At 42.5% G+C, this 20,728-nt stretch overlaps 1 protein-coding gene across 1 annotated transcript in view; it reads left to right on the top strand.

The window, feature by feature from the left end:
• Window positions 1-5,683: 5,683 nt before the first annotated feature.
• The window catches only part of ITIH2 (inter-alpha-trypsin inhibitor heavy chain 2), a gene marked incomplete at both ends in the record, with an annotated part of 38,498 nt that continues 23,453 nt past the window's right edge, over window positions 5,684-20,728 (top strand). Inside the window, 8 exons of the mRNA XM_083365398.1 lie at window positions 5,684-5,776; window positions 7,114-7,188; window positions 12,892-12,927; window positions 14,634-14,806; window positions 15,555-15,659; window positions 16,310-16,472; window positions 17,750-17,857; window positions 20,357-20,485. Coding sequence (XP_083221524.1) covers window positions 5,684-5,776; window positions 7,114-7,188; window positions 12,892-12,927; window positions 14,634-14,806; window positions 15,555-15,659; window positions 16,310-16,472; window positions 17,750-17,857; window positions 20,357-20,485 — 882 coding nt within the window. The remainder of the gene's footprint in view (window positions 5,777-7,113; window positions 7,189-12,891; window positions 12,928-14,633; window positions 14,807-15,554; window positions 15,660-16,309; window positions 16,473-17,749; window positions 17,858-20,356; window positions 20,486-20,728) is intronic.

The raw sequence follows: 20,728 nt of genomic DNA, 5'->3' as shown, positions 1-20,728 counted from the left end.
ACTGGCCAGGTTAAAACAAATAATGAACAGTAGTCCTTGACTCATGAGTGCAATTGAGAACAGAATTTCCGTTGCTAAGCAAAGAGGTTGTTAAATGAGATCGTGTCCCATTTCTGTTCCTAAGCGAACCATTGGCTAAGTGAATTTGGCCCATTTTATGACTTTTCTTGCCATGGTTGTTAAGTAAATCTGGTTTTCCCGTTAACTTTGCTTATAATGTCACAAAAGGGGATCACATGATCCCAGGACACTGCAACGGTCATAAATGTGAATCAGTTGCCAAGCGTCTGAATTCTGATCACGTGACCATGGGGATGCTGCAACGGTCGTAGGTGTGAAAAAAAGGTCATAAGTTATTTTTTTTTTCAGTGCCCTTGTAACTTCCAATAGTCACTAAACGAACTGTTGTAAGTCAAGGACCATCCTGTGCATGCGGGTTGCTCAAATTTTGGTCACATGTCCATGGGGATGTTGTGACCCTCATAAGTGTGAGGATCTGGTTATAAGTCATTCTTTTTGGTGTCATTGTAACATCAAATGGTCACTAAATGAATGATATTTGTAAGTTGAGGGCTACGTGTACTGTAGTGTGTCATGAAGTTATTGGATCTTAGATTGATTTGTGTCAAAAAAAAAAACACCATGAGGTTTGGAAGGCTACTCGACAAGGCCCTTGGGTTGAAGAGGAGTCCCAGAAGGCTCCAACAATATACAGTAGTGGCCAAAATTGTGGAAAACCTTTTGGAAAAGTGTGCCGTAGAAATGCCACCTTTGATTAAATTTTTCTTCTAATTTCTTTAAAACTGTAAGGTAAAGGTAAAGGTAAAGGTTCCCCCGCACATGCATGCTAATCGTTTCCGACTCTAGGGGCTGGTGCTCATCTCCGTTTCAAAGCCGAAGAGCCAGCGCTTGTCCCAGGACGTCTCCGTGGTCATGTGGCCGGCATGACTAGACGCCAAAGGCGCACGGAACGCTGTTACCTTCCCACTGGAGTGGTCCCTATTTTTCTACTTGCATTTTTACGTGCTTTCGAACTGCTAGGTTGGCAGAAGCTGGGACGAGTAACAGGCGCTCACTCTGTTACGCGGCACTCGGGATTCGACCCGCCAAACTGCCGACCTTCTGATAGACAAGCTCAGCATCCTAACCCACTGAGACACCGCGTCCCTTGTTGTTAAGTTAGGTAACACTAAGTTACGTTTTACAACCTCACCAAACGAAAGAACACAAAGAAACTCAACCGACTCGATGGCGATCACGTAACACATGGACAAATGTCCTCCTCTCAGCTTCAATTCACGACATCAATAACTGAATCCTACCGTGATCTGATTGGCTCATTGCAAAACAAGATGGCACCCGATTGGCTCTCTAAACGCTCGTGCTCATTGGCTACAATCGGATGAAGGAAAGCTACCTAGATATCAACCTAAGCAAGTTGCGTTTCCTTTTTCTGGTTATTTGGCTATAACTTTTCACAGAACGCAGTACAGATAATTGAGCAAACTTTGTTGCATTACATTCTTGATTAAATAATCATTCCATTGATATAATAATTTTCTGGTACTACTCCTAAAAAAAAGTGGTGCTATTAGCCATCAAACCTCCAAAATACACTTTTCCCAAAAGGTTTTCACAATTTTGGCCACTATTATATACAGCTGAATGGAGAATCTGTGACGTTCTTCTTTTAGGGCGTTCTGCCACCTAGTGGTTACCTAACTATCTGCAGCCCAAAGAAATTACATTAAATTAGCATTTCTTTAAACTTTTTTTGACTCTCGTCCCACTTTTAAAAATTATGGAGGACCAAAAGGAGCTTTTGGTTGGAATGGGTTGTACTGATCGACACTTACCCTCCTAAAAATTAAATTGATATATTTGTAACATGTTTGTTTATTTGTTGCTAGTAATGCCTCAGGAATTCTGGGAGTTGAAGTCCACAGGTCATAAAGTTGCCCATCCCCGCTTTGCGAGACCACCTGCTGCCATTGTCAACCTCCCATCGCCCGGTTCGCTCCCACAGATTCGGCCTCCTCAGGGTGCCGTCGGCCAGGCAATGCCGGCTGGCGACCCCCAGGGGGAGAGCCTTCTCTGTGGGCACACCGACCCTCTGGAATGAACTGCCTCTGGAGCTGCGGACAGCCCCTGACCTTCGGTCCTTCCGCCGTGACCTGAAGACCTGGTTGTTCCAACAAGCGTGCCTGGACTGACTACGTTTTTTAATTAGGCTTTTACTGGGTTAAATTGTCTTGTATTTATTGCATCTGTTGTTTAATTCTTTTTTAAATTTTTTACTTTATGTTTTTTAATTTCTATGGTTGTGCGCCGCCCTGAGTCCTCAGGGAGATGGTCGGCATATAAATTTAATCAAATCAAATCAAATCAAATCAAATCAAACACAATTCTCCGAATGAGTCTTGCAGTGTCCAGGGGTCACGTGATCGCCTTTTGCAACCTTCTGTCAAGCAAAGTCAATGGAGAAGCCAGATTCACTTAACAGCTGTGTTTCTAACTTAACAATGGCCTTGATTCATTGAACAACTGTGGCAGGAATGGTCATAAAATGGGGCAAAACTGACTTAAAAACTGTTTTGCTTGGCAATGAAAATTTTGGGCTCAGTTGTGGTCATAAGTTGAGGACTACCCGTAACTGGCTGCATGTCACCTAGTAACTCCCAGGGTGTCATATGTGAAAGATCAGGTCCACACGTGAAGGTCCAGCTAAACCAGGGGTCTTCAAACACGGCCCTTTTATGACTTGTGGACTTCGACTCCCAGAATTCCCATGTGTGCCTGGCTGAGGAATTCTGGGAGCTGAAGTCCACAACTCATAAAAGGGCCAAGTTTGAAGGCCCCTGAACTAAACTGATTTATTGCTTAAAGCCTATGCAGAGTCAGAATCCAAGGAAAGTTGGACTTAGTCTAATGGCATGGGTCCAGGTTACTTACGGGAGCACCTGCGGCTGGCATCAACTTCCCTTCGTCCAGTGCGCTCCCACAGAGAGGGCCTCCTTAGGGTGCTGTCAGTCAAAGAGTGTCGACTGGCGGCCCCCAGGGAGAGGGCGTTCTCTGTGGGCGCGCCAGACCTGTGGAACTGTTTACCGGTGGAGCTCCGGATGGCGCCCGACCTTCGCTCCTTCCGCCGTGACCTAAAAACATATTTATTTGAACAAGCCGGCCTGGTCTGATGGGTTTAGGGGTATTTTAATGTTATTGTATTAATGTATTGAATTGGGCTGTAATATTTAATATTTTTTAAATTTTTGTATGTTGTATTTTATTGTATTGCCCTGTACACCGTATGGTATTTATTGTATTGCCCTGTACACCGCCCTGAGTCCTTCGGGAGAAGGGCAGTATAGAAATTAAATTATTATTATTATTATTATTATTATTATTATTATTATTATTATTATTATTATTATTATTATTATTATTATTATTATTACTTGTGACTATGAAAGGATTCTAGGCTGATCCATCTTTTAACTTATGAGCCTTGGTGGAGCAGTGGGCTAATGCCTCCTTAAGTAACAACAGCTGCCTGCAATTAGTGCAGGTTCGCATCCCACCAGGCTCAAGGTTGACTCAGCCTTCCATCCTTCCGAGGTAGGTAAAATGAGGACCCAGATTGTTGGGGGCAATTAAGCTGACTTTGTAATAATGCCGCTTGGGGTGTGTGTGAAAGCCCTAATAAGCAGGCATATACATAGAATGAAGGCTACTGCTAAGCTTGTAAGCCGCCCTGAGTCTTCGGAGAAGGGCGGGATATAAATGGAATTAAAAAAAAACAACAACAAAAAAAACTCCACCCCCAGGTTTTCCCACGCCTTCCCCTACACATGGGTGGACTAAAACCTAAATTTTCCTGCTCCCAACCCACCAATTTCATCACTAAAGCATCCTAGCTTTTGGTCTGAGATGAAAGGATTGGCCCATAGCCCCCAGGGGCCTCCTCTGGCTAAACTGGGACTAGGACTTGGGTTCCTCATCTCATAACCCAGCATCTTTTGCTCCATTCTGGCTCTGCAGTATTGTTGGACCAGCCCCTCTAATCCACAGAACTGCTCAATTTGTAGCCTGTTCTTCTCCGATGGCACCAGATCTTCAGCCCAGCCGTATAGGGCAAAGCAAGTGGGGTGAGGAATAGGGAATGAGAAGCTCAGGCTATCTGGTGTGTGCAAGCTGACAATAAAGACAACAAGGCCGGCAACAAAGAGCAACAAAGATGATTAGAGGTCACATGAAGAACCATCGCAGGAATATCATGGGTATTTCTAGTCTAAGCAAAACTAGAGGTGACAATAATAATAATAATAATAATAATAATAATTATTATTATTATTATTATTATTATTATTATTATTATTATTATTATTATTTTATTTGTATACTGCCCTTCTCCCGAAGGACTCAGGGCGGTGAACAGGGCAAACATATAAAAATACAAGAATACAAACATTAAAAGAGATTAAACAAGTGCCCAGAAACTAAGAACAATGAATTAAAATACATTAAAACAATATTAAAATCTAAACCCATCACTCATCAGGCCAGGCCGGCTTGTTCGAACAAGTAGGTCTTCAGATGGCGTCGGAAGGAGCGAAGGTCGGGCGCCATCCGGAGCTCAACCGGCAAACGGTTCCACAATTCCGGCACGCCCACAGAGAAGGACCTCCCCCTGGGGGCCACCAGGCGACATTCTCTGACTGGTGGCACCCTGAGGAGGCCCTCTCTGTGGGAGCGCACAGGGCGGAGGGAAGTTGATGCCGGCAGCAGGTGATCCCTAAGGTACTCCAGACCCATGCCATGTAGGGCTTTAAAGACCATTACCATCACCTTGAATCTCACCCGGAAGACAACTGGAAGCCAATGCAGCTCACGGAGCAGAGGTGTAACATGGGAGTATCGGGAGACTCCCAACACAACATGGGAGTATCGGGAGACTCCCAACACAACTCTCGCGGCTGCATTCTGTACCAGCTGGAGCCTCCGAGTGGTCCTCAAGGGCAGCCCCATGTAGAGAGCGTTGCAGTAGTCTAAACGAGAGGTCACGAGCGCATGAGTGACATGATAGCAGTCTTCCAATATCTCAGGGGTTGCCCCAAAGAAGAGGCAGTCAAGCTATTTTCCAAAGCACCTGAAGGCAGGACAAGAAGCAACGGATGGATACTGATCAAGGAGAGAAGCAACCTGGAACTTCCTGACAGTGAGAACAATTAATCAGTGGAACAACCTGCCTCCAGAAGTTGTGGATGCTCCATCACTGGAGGTTTTAAAGAAGAGATTGGACGACGGTTTATCTCAAATGGTATAGTGTCTCCTGCTAGAGCAGAGGTTAGACTAGACTAGAAGACCTCCAAGGTCCCTTCCAACTCTGTTATTTTGTTACTCTGAAGCCATTATCAAGAGACTTGGCCCTTTGCACAGCCCCTGACCCGTGGCCTCACCAGCATCACTGGGCAAATATTTGCGTTTGCCCAAACAAGGCTAGCCTTGCTAAAGAGCCTGCAAAACACAACACAACCAAGAGGATTTGTGGTTTGCCTTTTTCACACAAGAGCACCCTCACACTCCTTTGAACTTGGATCTATAGCGGAAAAGTCCACCCCCAGTTTTGTACGGTGTGGAACTGGACGTATTAAATGCTCACTGTTCCCTGGAAGAGGGAAGGGGAAAAATGAAGTTTCTTGTTGCTTGTTTTATGGTGGTGCAGCTGCTGGTTATTTCGGAAATCCAGAGTTTTGACTTTGTTGTGGAAGAAGACCCAGAGGTAAGAGTTTTTATCCTAGGGCTAGGCAATCAACCTTGTATCTACAGGGAGTTGAAGTTAACACTATTGTCCAAATTAAGATTGAACTGTCTTTATTATTCCTCTTCCTGCATGTTCTGGTAGAAAGGATTTCCATTGATCTTTCAATCCTAATATTAATAGAAATATTCCGGTACGAGAAGAGATCCATGTCTTCTAAGAAGGAAGCCCTACCAACCTGAAGGGGCTACTATCAAGGTAGTGTGCATAACCAGGAACTCAATACAAGGTAGATTTTTGACTCACTATCACAACTGAGCCCAAAATTTCTGTGGTGAGACAGTTGTTAAGTGAGTTTTGCTCGATTTTGCGACCTTTCTTGCCGCAGTTGTTAAGTGAATCACTGCAGCTGTTAAGTTAGTAACATGATTGTTCAATCAATCCGACTTCCCCAGTGACTTTCCTTCCTCTTTCTCTCTTGCGAAGCAGTCAACTTCACGCTGCATTTTGCCTGGTTCCACGTCAGCCTGTATGTAGTCCTTACAACCACAACCGGCAGCAGAATTTCTGTGGCTAAGCAAGGAGGTTGTAAAGCGAGTGGTGTTTGATTTTACGACCATTTTGCCACAGTTGTTAAGCAGATCACCGCAGTTGTTAAAGTGAATCACGTGGCCATTAGGCAAATCCGGGTTATCCCGTTGACTTTGCTTACCAGAAGCAAAGTGGGGAAGCTTACTAATGGTGACCCAAATGACGGCGGGATACTGCAATTGTCGTGAATTCATGCCGGTTGCCAAGCACCTGAATTTGGATCTCACGACTGTGAGGATGCTCTGATGGTTGTAAGTGTGAGGACCAGTCACAAGTCACTTTTCTTGCCTTGTTGTATTTTCCAACTGTCACTAAACAAATGGTTGTAAATTGAGGAAGACATGTATTCAATACATAATTATTAAATATGCCATGGCTTTATTTAACGGTTGAATCAAGTCAATATCCCATTGGAAATATATTATGGAACATAATATATTGTGGGTTGACAGAATACAGAAAACCAAAGTCGGAAGGGACCTTGGAGGTCATCTAGTCCAACCTCCTGCTCAAGCAGGAAACCCTATGCCATTTCAGACAAGTGGTTGTTCAATCTCTTCCTAAAAACCTCCAGTGTTGGAGGACCCACAGCTTCTGAAGGCAAGCCATCCAAAGGCAAGGTACACAATTATTGTACGTTGTGCTCTAAGCACACAGCCCTTAATTGCATTGCTCCCAATAACGATGGGGCTTTTTTATCCCAATTTAATTTGATAATCCTGTGTGTAGCTTCCTTTTTCTGATCTTCTCAGGGGTTTTACTTCCAGAAACTGGCAGAGCTGTTTGACTTGGAGACCAGGGGCTTCATCTCAAGCCCGCAGCTGCGAAGGGGCAGATCTCAGGTAGAGATGATTATTTTATCATTTTGCAAACGGAACGGACACCTAAATGTCATCTTCTGCAGCATTCCCATAAAATAAAAAGTGGCAAATGGAATTAGACCAGTGCGTTGGTTGGAACTGGTCATAGAAATTGAATGATCCAAGTAGCCCTCCACTTATGATCACAGTTCAGCCCAAAATTGCTGTCACTAAGTGAGACATTAGTTAAGTGAATTTGGCCTCATTTTACGCCCTTTCTTGCCACAGATGTTAAGGGAATCACTGCAGTTGTGAAGTTAGTAACATGGTGGTTAAGTGAATCTGGCTTCCCCCCATTGGCTTTGCTTGTCAGAAGGTTGCAAAAGGAGACCCCATGACCTCAGGGGTCTCCTACCGTCAGAAATATGAGTGACTTGCCCGGTGGCTGAATTTTGATCATGTGACATGGGGATGCTGCCACAGGCATAAGTGTGAAAAACAGTCCTAAGTCACTATTTTCACTGCTGTTGTAACATCGAACAATCACTAAATAGACTGATGTAAGTTGAGGACTATCTGTACACTGGTGGGGTGGAATTGAGAGAGGTGTGGATAGCAACCATATTCGTTTTTCTTTGATAGAAGGGAAGATTTTCTTGAGTCAAGCTTAACTCCTGGGAACTGTACGGATAAATCCATATCATTTTCCTGGCAACAGTCAGAAAGTCTGCAGTCCTTGATGCTCTCTGAGCTTGATGAATGGCTTGCAGATGTTTCACAACCCAGCTAGATAACATCATCAGTACATGTGGGTGTGAGATTTCCTCCCTTTTATATACAGTAGCTTATATACAATAGAGTCATCTATATATTGACAGATTTTATTTTCTTGGGCTCCAAGATCACTGCCGATGGCGATTGCAGCCACAAAATTATAAGAGGCTTGCTCCTTGGGCGGAAAGCTACGGCAAACCTAGACAACCCATTAAAAAGCAGAGACATCACTTTGCTGACAAAAGTCCATATAGTTAAAGCTATGGAATTCCCAGTAGTAATGTATGGCTGTGAGAGTTCAGGGGTACTTCCGGTCCTGCGCGCAGCACAGCAGTTGAGCGGTTCAGGTCTCTGTGCCCTCCAGCTGAGTTTCTTCCTGTTAAAGGTAAAGGTTCCCCCGCACATGTGTGCTAGTCGTTTCCAACTCTAGGGGCCGGTGCTCATCTCCGTTTCAAAGCCGAAGAGCCAGTGCTTGTCCGAGGACGTCTTCGTGGTCATGTGGCCGGCATGACTAGACGCCAAAGGCGCACGGAACGCTGTTACCTTCCCACCGCAGTGGTCCCTATTTTTCTACTTGCATTTTTACAGTACATGCTTTTGAACTGCTAGGTTGGCAGAAGCTAGGACGAGTAACAGGCGCTCACTCTGTTACGCGGCACTCGGGATTTGACCCGCCAAACTGCTGACCTTCTGATCGACAAGTTCAGCATCCTAACCCACGGAACCACCACGTCCCTCCCTCTTCCTGTTAGGGGACCCGAAATGGGCCAGAAGCCGCCCCGGAGAGGTGGCAATGGAAGGAAGTAAGTCCCAGGGACCTTGGAGAGATGGCGTTTGACCTGATTGGTCCAGGAGAAGCCTTCCAGAAACCAAGAGGAGAAAGGCTAACTTCAGACTTTAGCTCAAGCTGCAAGGAACCGGAGAGAGTTGGACCATAAGGAAGACTGAGTGCCGAAAAACTGATGCTTCTGCATTGTGGTGCTAGAGAAGTCTCTTGAGAATCTTGTAGACCTCTTGTAGACCCTTGGGCTACAAGGAGATCCAATCAGTTGATTCTAAAGGAAATCAACCCTGTTCTTTGGAAGGACAGATCCTGAAGTTGAAGCTCAAGTACTTTGGCCACCAAATAATAAGAGAAGACTCCTTGGAAAAGACTCTGATGTTGGGAAAGATGGAAGGCAAAAGGAGAAGGGGAGAGCAGAGGATGAGACAGCTAGATACTGCCATTGATACAATGAACATGAATTTGGGCAAACTTTGGGAAACAGTGCAGGGGACGGGGTCTGGTGTGCTGTGGTCCATGGAGTTGTAGGGATCTGGGCACAACTTAGTAATTGAACAACATGTAAATACAGTAGAGACATAGAGTAGAGTTATATCTAGTAGAGTCATCTATTATACACAATAAAACCAGTACAGTAGAGTCATACTGTACAGTTACATAGAGTAGTTTATAGAGTCATATGGTACATACACTATGTAGGACAGGCTGGCAGAAGATTAGCAGAGCACATCCATGAAGACCAACTAGCAGTCAGAAGACATGAGGAAAACTCTCACGACACACGGACAAACCCACCCATAGTTTCAACTGGGAAACTGTCTACATCCTGGACCAAGCTAAATCCAAAAACACTAGAGAATTCCTGGAAACCTGGCATTCAGATCAGCCATCAATAGACACCATAATTACACACCATTCAAGAGAAACAATTAGAAGCTAAGAAAGAAACAAAACAATCAGAGAGAATATCTAAATAAGCAGGGATTAATCGCAGTCAACCAATCAAGCAGAAAACAATACTCTAATCAAGGAACAATCAAGGAGAAAATTGGCAGGGCAGGGCAGAGCAAGTTAATGTATATAAATAGGAAGCAAACCTCACACTCATTAGCACTGATGATGTTACCTCATTAAGTACAGGTAGTCCTTGACTTTACGAACACAATTGAGCCCAAAATTTCTGTTGCTAAGGGAAACATTTGTTAAGTGAGTTTGTCCCATTTTATGACCTTTCTTGCCACAGGTGTTCATATATGTTAAATGTTTGTTAAGTATTTAGAATGCACTTGCTTAAGTCCAAACACGGGACAAATCTTATTTCCTGTTTCAGCCTAACCCAAGGCCATCTACAGGCAGTAGCCACAGCAGTGGCAGCTCATATTTGTGCAAATTTTTTGGCTTGCTAACAAAGAATAAAGGGAGACAGATATGATCATTTCAAACTTATTTGTTCTCATCAGTCAGACATACCCTTCTGAGATTCAAACCTGGGCCGACTGCATCTTAAGCAGTTGTTTTAACCTCTAGGCCACAGGCTCTCTCTCTCTCTCTTTGTTAGCTGGGAAGCAAGGGAGATATGTGTTAAATGTTTGTTAAGTATTTTAGAATGCACTTGCTTAAGTCCAAACACGGGACAAATCTTATATCCTGTTTCAGCCTAACCCAAGGCCATCTACAGGCAGTAGTCACAGCAGTGGCAGCTCATATTTGTGTATATATATATACATACACATACACAATTTAAATTTATTGTTTTATCATTGAGAATAAAATACAGAACAGTAAAACAAACAAAATGAAACAAAACAAAAACATTCAACCCTAACAACAACAACAAAATAGTGTACAAAAAAGGAGGAAAAAGTGGTCAATTAAATTTAACATGTAGGATCCACCCTGGCTGAGTGCTGAAAGAAAAGAAAAAGAAAAGAAAAAGCAATAAATTTTCCTCCCCTTTCAGATAGATAGATGGATGGATGGATGGATGGATGGATGGATGGATGGATGGATGGATAGATAGAGAGACAGACAGACAGACAGACAGACAGACAGACAGATAGATGGATATTGGTAGATGATAGACAGACAGACAGACAGACAGACAGACAGACAGATAGATAGATAGATAGATAGATAGAGATAGATGATAGATAGATGATAGATAGATAGATAGATAGATAGATAGATAGATAGATAGATAGATAGACAGACAGACAGACAGACAGACAGACAGACAGACAGACAGACAGACAGAGATAGGTAGAGATAGATTTTCCTGAAGAAAAAGCAGTCAACAATACACACACACACACATACACTATTGACTCTGTGTGTGTGTGTGTGTGTGTATGTATGTATATATATATATATATATATATATATATATATATATATATATATATATATATATATAGAGAGAGAGAGAGAGAGAGAGAGAGAGACTGTTAACTGCGTTTTCTCCAAAAAGAAGCAGTCAACAAGTTGAACTAAACATTCCACTAATCTTCAAATCCCTCTGTTAACCATCTGTTATTGTAATTAGCATGTAGAAAGTCCACAAAAGGTTTTCAGTCTCCTATATAGCAGTCTAGTCCATTACCTCCAATCAAAATAGTTAATTTTATCAGTTGTTAAGTAGATCACTGTAGCTGTTATATTAGTCCAACAGTTATTAAGTGAATCTGGCTTCCCAATGGATTTTGCTTGCCAGAAAGTCACAAAAGGGTATCATATTGACCCCGGGACCTGCAACCGTCATAAATATGAGACAGTTCCCAAGTGTCTGAATATTGATCACATGATCAGGGGGATGCTACAGTGGTCGTAAGTGTGAAAAATGGTAATACGTTGTCAGGGAATTGTGCAGCAGATGTTCAAATGGAGTCAGAGACACTGACACAAACTTGTAATTTTATATAAATAAATATATTTTATATTTATATTTACAGCAGACAAGATAGTCAGGCCCATCACTACATCATGAGGTAAATCGTCAGGTAAAACACAGAACAGCATACAGAGCATACAGAAGAAAAAGGCGGGAAAAAGAGAAACGCCCCCTTCTCACCCAGTAACCAATCATAAAGTAGATTGCCTCACGCAGGAGCCCTCACTCTCCAACCAATCAACTACAACTATATGTTCTGGCCCATTATACACTTTACTATTACAGCTATTAAATTAAATGTCTTAACATGTCACTTTTCTCAATGCCATTGTAACTTCAAACGGTCACTAAACAAACCATAATAAGGACTATCAGTATCATGGTTCCTCTATTTTTGTGTTTCAGTGTCAGGCAAAGTTGCATTTCCCAAATCTTATTTCTTCTGGTTGTTTTCTTCCTAGAATTTCTCTGGTTTTACACCTAAGTGGTTCATTCCATACTGGAATCAAATACTGCAATTTGATAAATCTTTACTTGTTGATCAATTGATTTGTATTGTTCTTTTACGGATACACTTTTTTTTCTAAAGAGATTTTTTTGGACATTTTAAATTCCACTTTGGTGACCCACAGGTATATGCAGATGAGAAGATTTAAGTAGTATATGATTAGGAAAAATAAAATCCTTACCCCAAAGGTTCTTAACATGGGCTCCATGGACCTCAAAGAGGTTCTCCAGGAGAGAGAGAAGGACCATGAATTTGGATGGGAAAAGAAAATAACTTTATTTTCAACGTGTTGCTTGACGGAGTATTAGGTTTTTTTAAAAAAAATTGTTTTGTTCAAAAGATTAAAACACAAAATCCTAAAGAAAAAAACAACAGAGACAAAACAAAACAAAAACATTTTAAAAAGTGAATTCATAAAAACAAAGGACAAAAACACACATTATCTCCCTAGTTGAACACCGACCAATCTATCTATGGCAACCATAATAACTCCCACCTTTGCAAGCAGGCCCAAAATTTATAAGCTTCTACAGCTATTTGCATCCCAATGGACTTGTCATACATTACATATCTGAGAGAGAGAGAGAAAAAAATAGTTAACAGGTTAAACACCAGCGAAGTTAAAGTTCAAAGCGCCCTGTTAACATATGAGTTATTTCAAAAATATTTTGATAACCATGTTTGAACATCATAGGAGTTGATAGGTTTCATCAGACGTTCAAAGGAGTCCAAGTTACAAGGTTGTTCATGCTACCATCAAGGTTTGTCTAAAGTGGCTTCTTTTCTTTCTAGAGAAGCACCTCCAACAGTGAAAATGAGGAAGAATTGGTGAGTTTTCATCTGGATGTTTTTCTCTTTGGAAAAGCGCCACCTCTCCTTCCCACTTCACAGTTAACCATTAGCAGAAGATCAATCCTACCGTTTGCTTAGGGCTTCTTGTTTGTCCTCTCCAGGGGGAAAACAGAATATTATTAACCTGGTGCTTTTCGTTGTGCAATCTTGTGCAACAGCATGCTTGAGCGACAAGGGAGAAAAGGTTTCAGCTCGGGCAAAGCAAGTCAAGGCATTTATGGCTTGTAAAGAAGGAAGGAAAAGGGGAAGAGGGAAAAAGTGTAGGGTAAAGGGAGAGAAAGAAAGAAAAGCCTTGACGTCCGACTCTTTTTAGCACAATAAGCACAACTTTTTACTTTTGCACGAGTTCTATAGCCATTTCTACAACAACAAACCTATCTAATCAGCAAAATCCAAAATCAAAGTTTCCTTTCCCCCCACCACCACCTCAAGCACAAAGTCCAGAAGTGGTTTCCAAGTAGAAACAAAGTTGGTTGTATTCTTTTCTTTCATTAAAGCAAACAGTTTAGCCATCTCTGCTAACTCCATCGTTTTTTGCAGGAATTAAGATAATCCTTGAACCAGTCTTGAGTCCCTGTCACCACCTAGAGATTAGTTCATGCTACTGCCTTGGCAATATTTTGGAGGTGGTCTTCTTGTTCCTAGGTCTGAGAAAGAGGGACTGATCTAAAGTCATCCAATTGGCTTTATGCCTAAAGCAGAACTAGAACTCACTGTCTCCTGGTTTCTAGTCTGGTGCCTTAATCACTAATCCTTGAACCAGTCTTGAGTCCCTGTCACCACCTAGAGATTAGTTCATGCTACTGCCTTGGCAATATTTTGGAAGTGGTTTGCTCTGGTCTTCTTGTTCCTAGGTCTGAGAAAGAGGGACTGATCTAAAGTCATCCAATTGGCTTTATGCCTAAAGCAGAACTAGAACTCACTGTCTCCTGGTTTCTAGTCTGGTGCCTTAATCGCTGCCCCAAGCTTGCTCTCTCTGCAAATTTAGCTGCTTGAATATTCATCAGTGATATGATTTGGAACTGTTTCTGGTTCCATATCACCTATTTGCTCATTTAAACTAGACCCAAAGTCCTGTGAAAATGGAACAAATAGCATCACTGATGAATCTCAATGTTGGGTCCAAAGGGTGTCTATGGCGTGCACATATATATATATATATATATATATATAAATTCGAGGTAATTATAAGAGATTTGATCATGTCAGAAAAATAATTTGGGTTCTAACGTGAACCAGGATTGCACAGCAATAAATCAAAGTGAAATCCAGACAGCTGTGAAGAAAGGAGATTTATTGCTGTGAGTCTTAAGGGGTGTGGATGTGTATCGTGCTGGCTGTGATTATGTACACATGTTGGCCCAAGAAAGGGTTGATTAAATCAAGTGATGTGGATTGGGTCTCTTTGTTTGAATGGTGAGTGTTATAATTATGTTTACATTGTATTGATTGAGTTTTGTATGTTTGCTTGTGTGCGTTTACAATTCGAAATAAGTGTTTAATTAAGTGTTTAATTAATCCTTATGGCTTCGTGACTTGTTCTGTCTAAAATCTCCCTCTGATTCGATCTCAGTGCTTAATCAAGTCAACAATAAAATTGCCATAAGGATATTTGTGGGACCATATTTGGAATCCCAGTTCTGCTTTTGTTGACCCTTCCTGCCATGTGTTCATCATTTCAGATTCTTGGTAATGACAAAATAGTCCTCCACAGCTACAAGATCCAGTCCACCATCACGTCCCGCATGGCCAATACGATGGTCCAGACCAAAGTGGAAAACAAAGCCAAGCACTCACAGAATCTGGTCTTTGATGTCCAGATCCCCAAAGGGGCCTTTATCCACAATTTTACTATGTAAGTGGGAGCAAAACTAATTCATCCATTTAATTTTTCTCGTAGGCTGATTAGGTTTATCCTAGGCTAAGCAGGTTGGAGGTTTGTACTTTCCAACTTGCAAGATTGATGTCAGCCTTCCCAGGTACTCTATTCTGTTCTGTTCTGTTCTGCTCTGTTCTGCTCCATTCCCTTCCATATGCTATTCTGTTCTGTTCTATTCCATTCCCTTCTGTTCCCTTCCCTTCTCTATTCTGCTGTTCTGTTCTGTTCCATTCCTTTCCCTTCCATATTCTATTCCTTCTGTTCTGTTCTGTTCCCTGTTCCTTGTTCCCTTCCCTTCCCTTCCATATTCTGTTCCCTTCCCTTCCCTTCCATATTCTGTTCTGTTGTTTTGTTCCCTTCCATATTCTACTCTGTTCTATTCCCTTCCCTTCTGTTCCCTTCCCTTCCATTTTCTATTGTTCTGTTCTGTTCCCTTCCCTTCCTTTCCCTAATCTGTTCTGTTCTGTTCTGTTCCGTTCCGTTCCTTCCCTTCCATATTCTATTCTGTTCCGTTCTGTTCCCTTCCCTTCTCTATTCCATTCCATTCCATATTTTCTATTTTATTCTAATCTGTTCCGTTCCCTTCCGTTCCCTTCCATTCCTAATTCCATCCCTTGTTCTGCAAATTCCATCCCGTGTTCTGTTCTCTGTTCTGTTCTGATAGCTGCCCATCTCACAAGTGACTGATTCTGGGTGCTGTTTTTGCTTCTTTTCTGTTCTACAGGAATATCAACGGTATCACTTTTACTAGTTCAATTAAGGAAAAATCTGCCGCTCGAAGTCAGTATGCCCAGGCTAGGGCCAAGGGTAAAGCTGCTGCGATCCTAAGGTAGGTAACCCTGGTTGCAGTGGTCAGCCTTTCCTCTATTCCCTTTGTCCTGCCATGGAGGACAGAGACGGTCCAGCACCTCTGGACTACTTTCTCTATTTTAAAGTCTGGACAGTGTCAACAGCCATACAGGTAGTTCTCAACTTACAACCACAATTGAACCCAGAATTGACATTGCTACGTTGTTATATGTGTTGTGCCCCATTTTAACACCTTTCTTGCCATAGTTGTTAAGTGAATAACCGCAGTTGTTAAGTTAGTAACATGGTTGTTAAGTGCAACTGGCTTTCCCATTGTCTTCGCTTGTCAGAAGGTTGCAAAAAGGGATCACGTGATTTCCCCTCCCCCAGGGACACTGCGACCGTCATAAATGTGAACCAGTTGCCAAGCATCCAAATTTTGATCACATGACCATGGAGATGCTGCAATGGTCGTCAGTGAGAAAAATGGTCATAAGTCGCTTTTTCCAGTGGCATAACTTCGAGGAGTCACTAAGCGAATGGTTGTTACTTGAGGACTACCTGTATTTGGAAAATTCCCCTTTCTCCCTTTACTCAGCTGTACTTTAAGCGCTCAGTTGCACTTAAATGGGGGTACTTTGACATCTTTATTTCAATACTGATCATAGTAATGTGTGTACTTAAATGCAGGAGCAATGCTTTTGACATGGAGAACTTCAAAGCTGAACTCAGCGTCCCAGGTGGAAGCAAAGTCCAGTTTGAAATTCACTACCAGGAGTCCATCCGGAGGAAATTATCCACCTATGAACACCTTATCCCAGTGCAACCAGGCAGGCTGGCCAAACACTTGGAGGTAAAGAACAAGAAATGGCTGAAATAGTTGAGGTGAAATGTGACTTTTGGAAAGCTTAAAAATTTCTCCAACTGTCTGTACCAGACTTTCAGCAAGATTATTGGGCAAACAGGCCGTCCTCGACTTACAACAGTTCATTAGTGATTGTTCAAAGTTACAACAAAGTTACAACAAGGGACTTACGACCGTTTTCCACACTTACGACCATTGCAGCATCCCATGGTCACGCGATCAAAATTCAGACGCTTGGCAACTGGCATGAACTTACGACGGTTGCAGTGTCCCAGGGTCACATGATCTCCTTTTGCGACCTTCTGACAAGCAAAATCAATGGGGGAAGCCAGGTTCACTTAACAACCAGGCTAATAACTTACCAACTGCAGTGATTCACTTAACAAGTCTGGCAAGAAAAGTCACAAAATGGGGCAAAGTTCACTTAACAAATGTCTCACTTAATAACAGAAATTTTGGGTCAATTTTGGGTCGAGGACTACCTGTATAGGCACTCCTTCCTTAACGCCCTCTCACTTAGTGACCATTTGAAATCACGATGGATCCCCCAAAAGCTATTTACAACCTGGTTCTGGAGTTCTGATGGGGGCACACACACACAAATATACACACATTCATATGACTGTATTTTGTGTGCTTGGCAGCTGCCTCACTTTTATGTCCGACTGCAGTATTTTGTAGTCATGTCATGCAATTTGCAAGATTTTTTTTTGCCAGAACCTGATCTTATCAGCCAGTTTCTTGTGAAAAAATTGCCCAGAGAAATAAATGGACACACACAGTGGTGGGATTCAGCCGGTTCACACCAGTTCGGTAGAACCGGTAGCTAAATTTTGCTGTATTTGGAGAACTGGCTGATTTCCAGAAGTCCAGTCTAGGCCTCGGAGGCCTGGAGGAAGCCTCTCAAGCCTAAAATGCCCCCCCCAGAGTGCATGGATCCCACTTCCGGAAGTCAGTTCTAGACCTCGGAGGCCTTCCAGGCCTAGAACGACCCACCGGAAGTGCATTTGATGCCACTTCCAGAAGTCCGTTCTAGGCCTCGGAGGCCCAGGCCTGCATCGAATAAGAGAACCGGTTGTTCAGGTATTTGAATTCCACCACTGGACGCATTTAATGACCATGGCATTCACTTAACAACCACCACATTCACATTACGACAGTGATGTTCACTTAGCAACCACCGCAAAAATAAGATTGTAAAATCAGGTTGGTCGTACCTTGACTTATAATTTTATTCTCATCTCTCTTCTATCCCACCGCCCTAGGTCAACATCCACATTATCGAACCGCAGGGGATTAGTTTTGTCCACGTTCCTAATGCACTTGGTGAGCAGTTTATTGATGCAACTATAGTCAACAAAGGAGAGAAAAAGGTAAAACTAATTATTCTTTGAGGGGAAAAAAGAGATCTTCAGCTATGGCTACTTAAGAATCCAAGCTGGTTTGGTGTCCCAAAAAGTGCTTTTTCAAACGGCAGCTGGAGTTTGTTTTTCCTTGAAGACGTTTCGCTTCTCATCCAAGAGGCTTCTTCAGTTCTGACTGAATGGTGGAGGATGGGTACACCTCCAAGTGGCCTCGGTGACTCTCAGAAAGAGTGCTAATGACCAGATGGCTGCAAGGAATATAAATCCTCCCATTATCCGCCATTCAGTCAGAACTGAAGAAGCTTCTGGGATGAGAAGTGAAACGTCTTCAAGAAAAAAAAACAAAATCCAATTGCTTTTTGAAAAACCGCCTTTGAGTTGGAAAGTGCCTGAGACTATTATACAGGCTTAGATCTTTGAGAATTTTGCTACAAACTGGCCCATGTTACAATTCCTCCAGAAATGTGTAAATTCGAACATAGCTATTTTTCAGACGCCATGTTATTTTGCAGAAGATTGTTATCAAAATAAAGAGGGAAATGCATTTAGGAATAAAGGTCTGGAAGGAAAGTGCAACTGAATACGAATACATAAGCGTGATCTGTAAGCAGATTAAGTTATCAGGGGTATGTTCTGTACCAGCCTGCTACCGGCCCTGCAGAAAAGGCAGGGACAACCCCTTTACAAACGGCAAGAGGCTGGAATTACGCCTGCCAAATTTATAGCTACAAAAACAAACAAGACACGAACCAAGAAACAGGAGCTTTAAGAAACACGAACTATCCAAGCGGTTGCCTTCAGCAAACCAGCCCTCCCCACACATTCCCCTTATATAGAGTTCAGGGCATGGCTTCTCTCTGCCTCCTTCCGAGAAGCCCCATTGCCTTCCTCTGTTTACTCCTAATTGACTGCCTCCTGCGTCGGGCGTCCTTGAACAGGGCCAGCTGTGGGTCATCTTCATCCACACTGTCAGGCTCACACAGCTGGGTCTCCATGGTGACCAAGTGGGAGGGGCCTGCCTGAGGGCTCTCATCAGCAAGATCTTCAACCCCCTCAGCAAGGTCTTCAACACCCCCCTCCTCCTCCTCTGAGTCGTCCGACCCAACTGCCGAACCCACAGGCTGACCCTGAATCACAACAGGGTAGGCTTGCAAATTAAGTTGGAAACAGGATAAAAATAAGGTATTCTCACATTAACAGTGTATATACAAACAAATTAACAGTCATACAAAGTGGAAATCCTGAATATTCTTATCAGATTGCATAAACTAAACCGGGAGCATCTTACCTAATATATAATTAATACTATTTTTGCTTTTTGCTGTTCTATACTTGTTCTTGAGTAAGGTTATGCAGCATTTTAAATGACCACATCCCATTATTAAATAGGTTCTCACCTTCTTTTACTTAATTTTCAAAGCCACCCCTCCCCCCACCTTTGGGCAAGACTTGCAAATTTAATTTATTTATTATTATTTATTATTTATTAAATTTATTTATATACCACCCTTCTCCCGAAGGACTCAGGGAGGTGAACAGGGCAGATATATAAAAATACAAATACAAATTTCAACACTTCCACAGATGTTTTGTTGTTTTCCCGTTGTAATCCCTGTGTGGATTGGAAGGGAATTTGGGGAATGAAGGATCAGAATCCTCAAAAGTAAAATATGCCATAGTTTCCAATACCCAATATACTATTTCAAGCAGTCTTTGACTTATGACCATTCATTTAGCGACCATTTGAAGTTACAATGGCATTAAAAATGTGTTTTAGAACTAGTCCTCATACTTACAACCATCACTGCACCCTCACTGTCACGTGATCAAAATTTGTGAGTTTGGCAACTGGTGTGCATTTATGATGGCTACAGCATTCCGGCCTTCACAGCAGGTTTCCAACAAACAAAGTCAACAGCAATAACGCTTAGCACTTAGACTTATATACCACTTCATAGTGCTTTACAGCGGTTTACAGAGTCAGCCTATTGCCCCCAACCATCTGGGTCCTTATTTTACTGACCTCGGGAGGATGGAAGGCTGAGTCAACCTTGAGCTGGTCAGGATCGAACCGCTGGCAGTGGGCAGAATTAGCCTGCAATACTGCCTTCTAACCACTGCACCACCAAGGATCAATGGCGAAAGCTGAATTTGCTTAATAGCCGCAAGATTTGCTTTACAACATGGCAAAAACAGTCATAAAATCAGGTGCAAGTCATTTAACTACTGTCTTACTTAGCGGTAATTCTGGTCTGGTCTCAATTGTGGTTGAGGACTATCTGTATACATGATGGCTTTGCGTTGCATTGAGCTGGAAGGATAAATGAAAGTCACAGTAAACATCTGCATAAATCAATAACAAGAAAGATGAGATCATTGAAAATAGTTTGCGAAATGCTGATTTAACATTCAAACGTTGCTTGTAACTAATATAGAACAGTTCCCTAAACTAAGGTGCCTTTAGATACATATCTCACTTTATCTGTTGTTGTTTTTTTGCACTTTAAGGCACACGTGTCCTTCAGACCAACCTTAGCCCAGCAACGAAAGTGCTCCAATTGTACCACCACAGCTGTGGATGGCAATCTTGTGGTGACCTATGATGTCAACAGGGATACGAAAGCTGGAGAGCTAGAGGTACTTGGCTCAATGTCTTGAGTGACTGGAATGGGGGAAGATCCAAGTCAGATCTGCACCAGGAATAGGCCAAGAGAGGCAGGATCTAGAGGAGAGTGCCGATCATTCATGTAACAAGCAAATGTTGACATTTTAAGAGCCATTCCCCAGCTACCATTCTGAGAAAAAATTTTTCAAGAAGCCATTCACAGGGAGGGATGGAGGGAGGGAAGGAAGGAGAAAGAAAGAAAGAAAGAAAGAAAG

This window comes from Vipera ursinii (assembly GCF_947247035.1).
Source record: "Vipera ursinii genome assembly, chromosome: 6".
NCBI classification, from domain to species: domain Eukaryota; kingdom Metazoa; phylum Chordata; class Lepidosauria; order Squamata; family Viperidae; genus Vipera; species Vipera ursinii.
The sequence above is the reverse complement of the archived record's forward strand: the minus strand, read 5'-3'. Positions and strand labels throughout refer to the sequence as shown.